The sequence below is a fragment of the Corvus brachyrhynchos genome, unplaced genomic scaffold, assembly GCF_000691975.1.
Source record: "Corvus brachyrhynchos isolate BGI_N302 unplaced genomic scaffold, ASM69197v1 scaffold183, whole genome shotgun sequence".
NCBI classification, from domain to species: Eukaryota; Metazoa; Chordata; class Aves; order Passeriformes; family Corvidae; genus Corvus; species Corvus brachyrhynchos.
This window is the reverse complement of record NW_008236926.1, coordinates 91,875-92,266: the sequence shown is the minus strand read 5'-3', so window position 1 is coordinate 92,266 and position 392 is coordinate 91,875. Positions and strand designations below refer to the sequence as shown.

The following is a 392-nucleotide window of genomic DNA, read 5'->3' as shown; positions in this document are numbered from 1 at the left end:
TGTGCATGGAATGTCCAGTACTGCAGCCGAGCCTGGCACTGGGACTAGGTGTACCGGTGCTTGTGCCAGCCCGGCAATAACTGCCGCTTCCATTTTCTCTGGCAGTGCCGCGAGTTCTGCTCTTATGTCATGAAAAACTGCTAAAATCCGTTCCCCCATAGAGACAGAAATCGGGGAACTTCGCTCCTTCGCCTGAGCCGGGAGCTCCCCAGTCATCAGCGCATGCTCATAATAGGCCAAAACTATAGAATCTTGTGCGGGACCGAAATTCACAGGATACAGGACTGCAGGGGAACGGGGAGGCATGGCCGTGCCCAGAACAGACCCGAGCAGTCCCTGTAATAGCGGCACAGGCAGCTGTAGCATGGCGGGCAGCGATGCTAAGCCCACTG

General features: G+C 56.4%; 1 protein-coding gene across 1 annotated transcript in view; it reads left to right on the top strand.

Moving 5' to 3' along the window:
• The window catches only part of LOC103611597 (olfactory receptor 14J1), a 3,262-nt gene extending 3,118 nt beyond the window's left edge, over nt 1–144 (top strand). Inside the window, 1 exon segment of the mRNA XM_017728270.1 lies at nt 106–144. Coding sequence (XP_017583759.1) covers nt 106–144 — 39 coding nt within the window.
• Nucleotides 145–392: the final 248 nt, after the last annotated feature.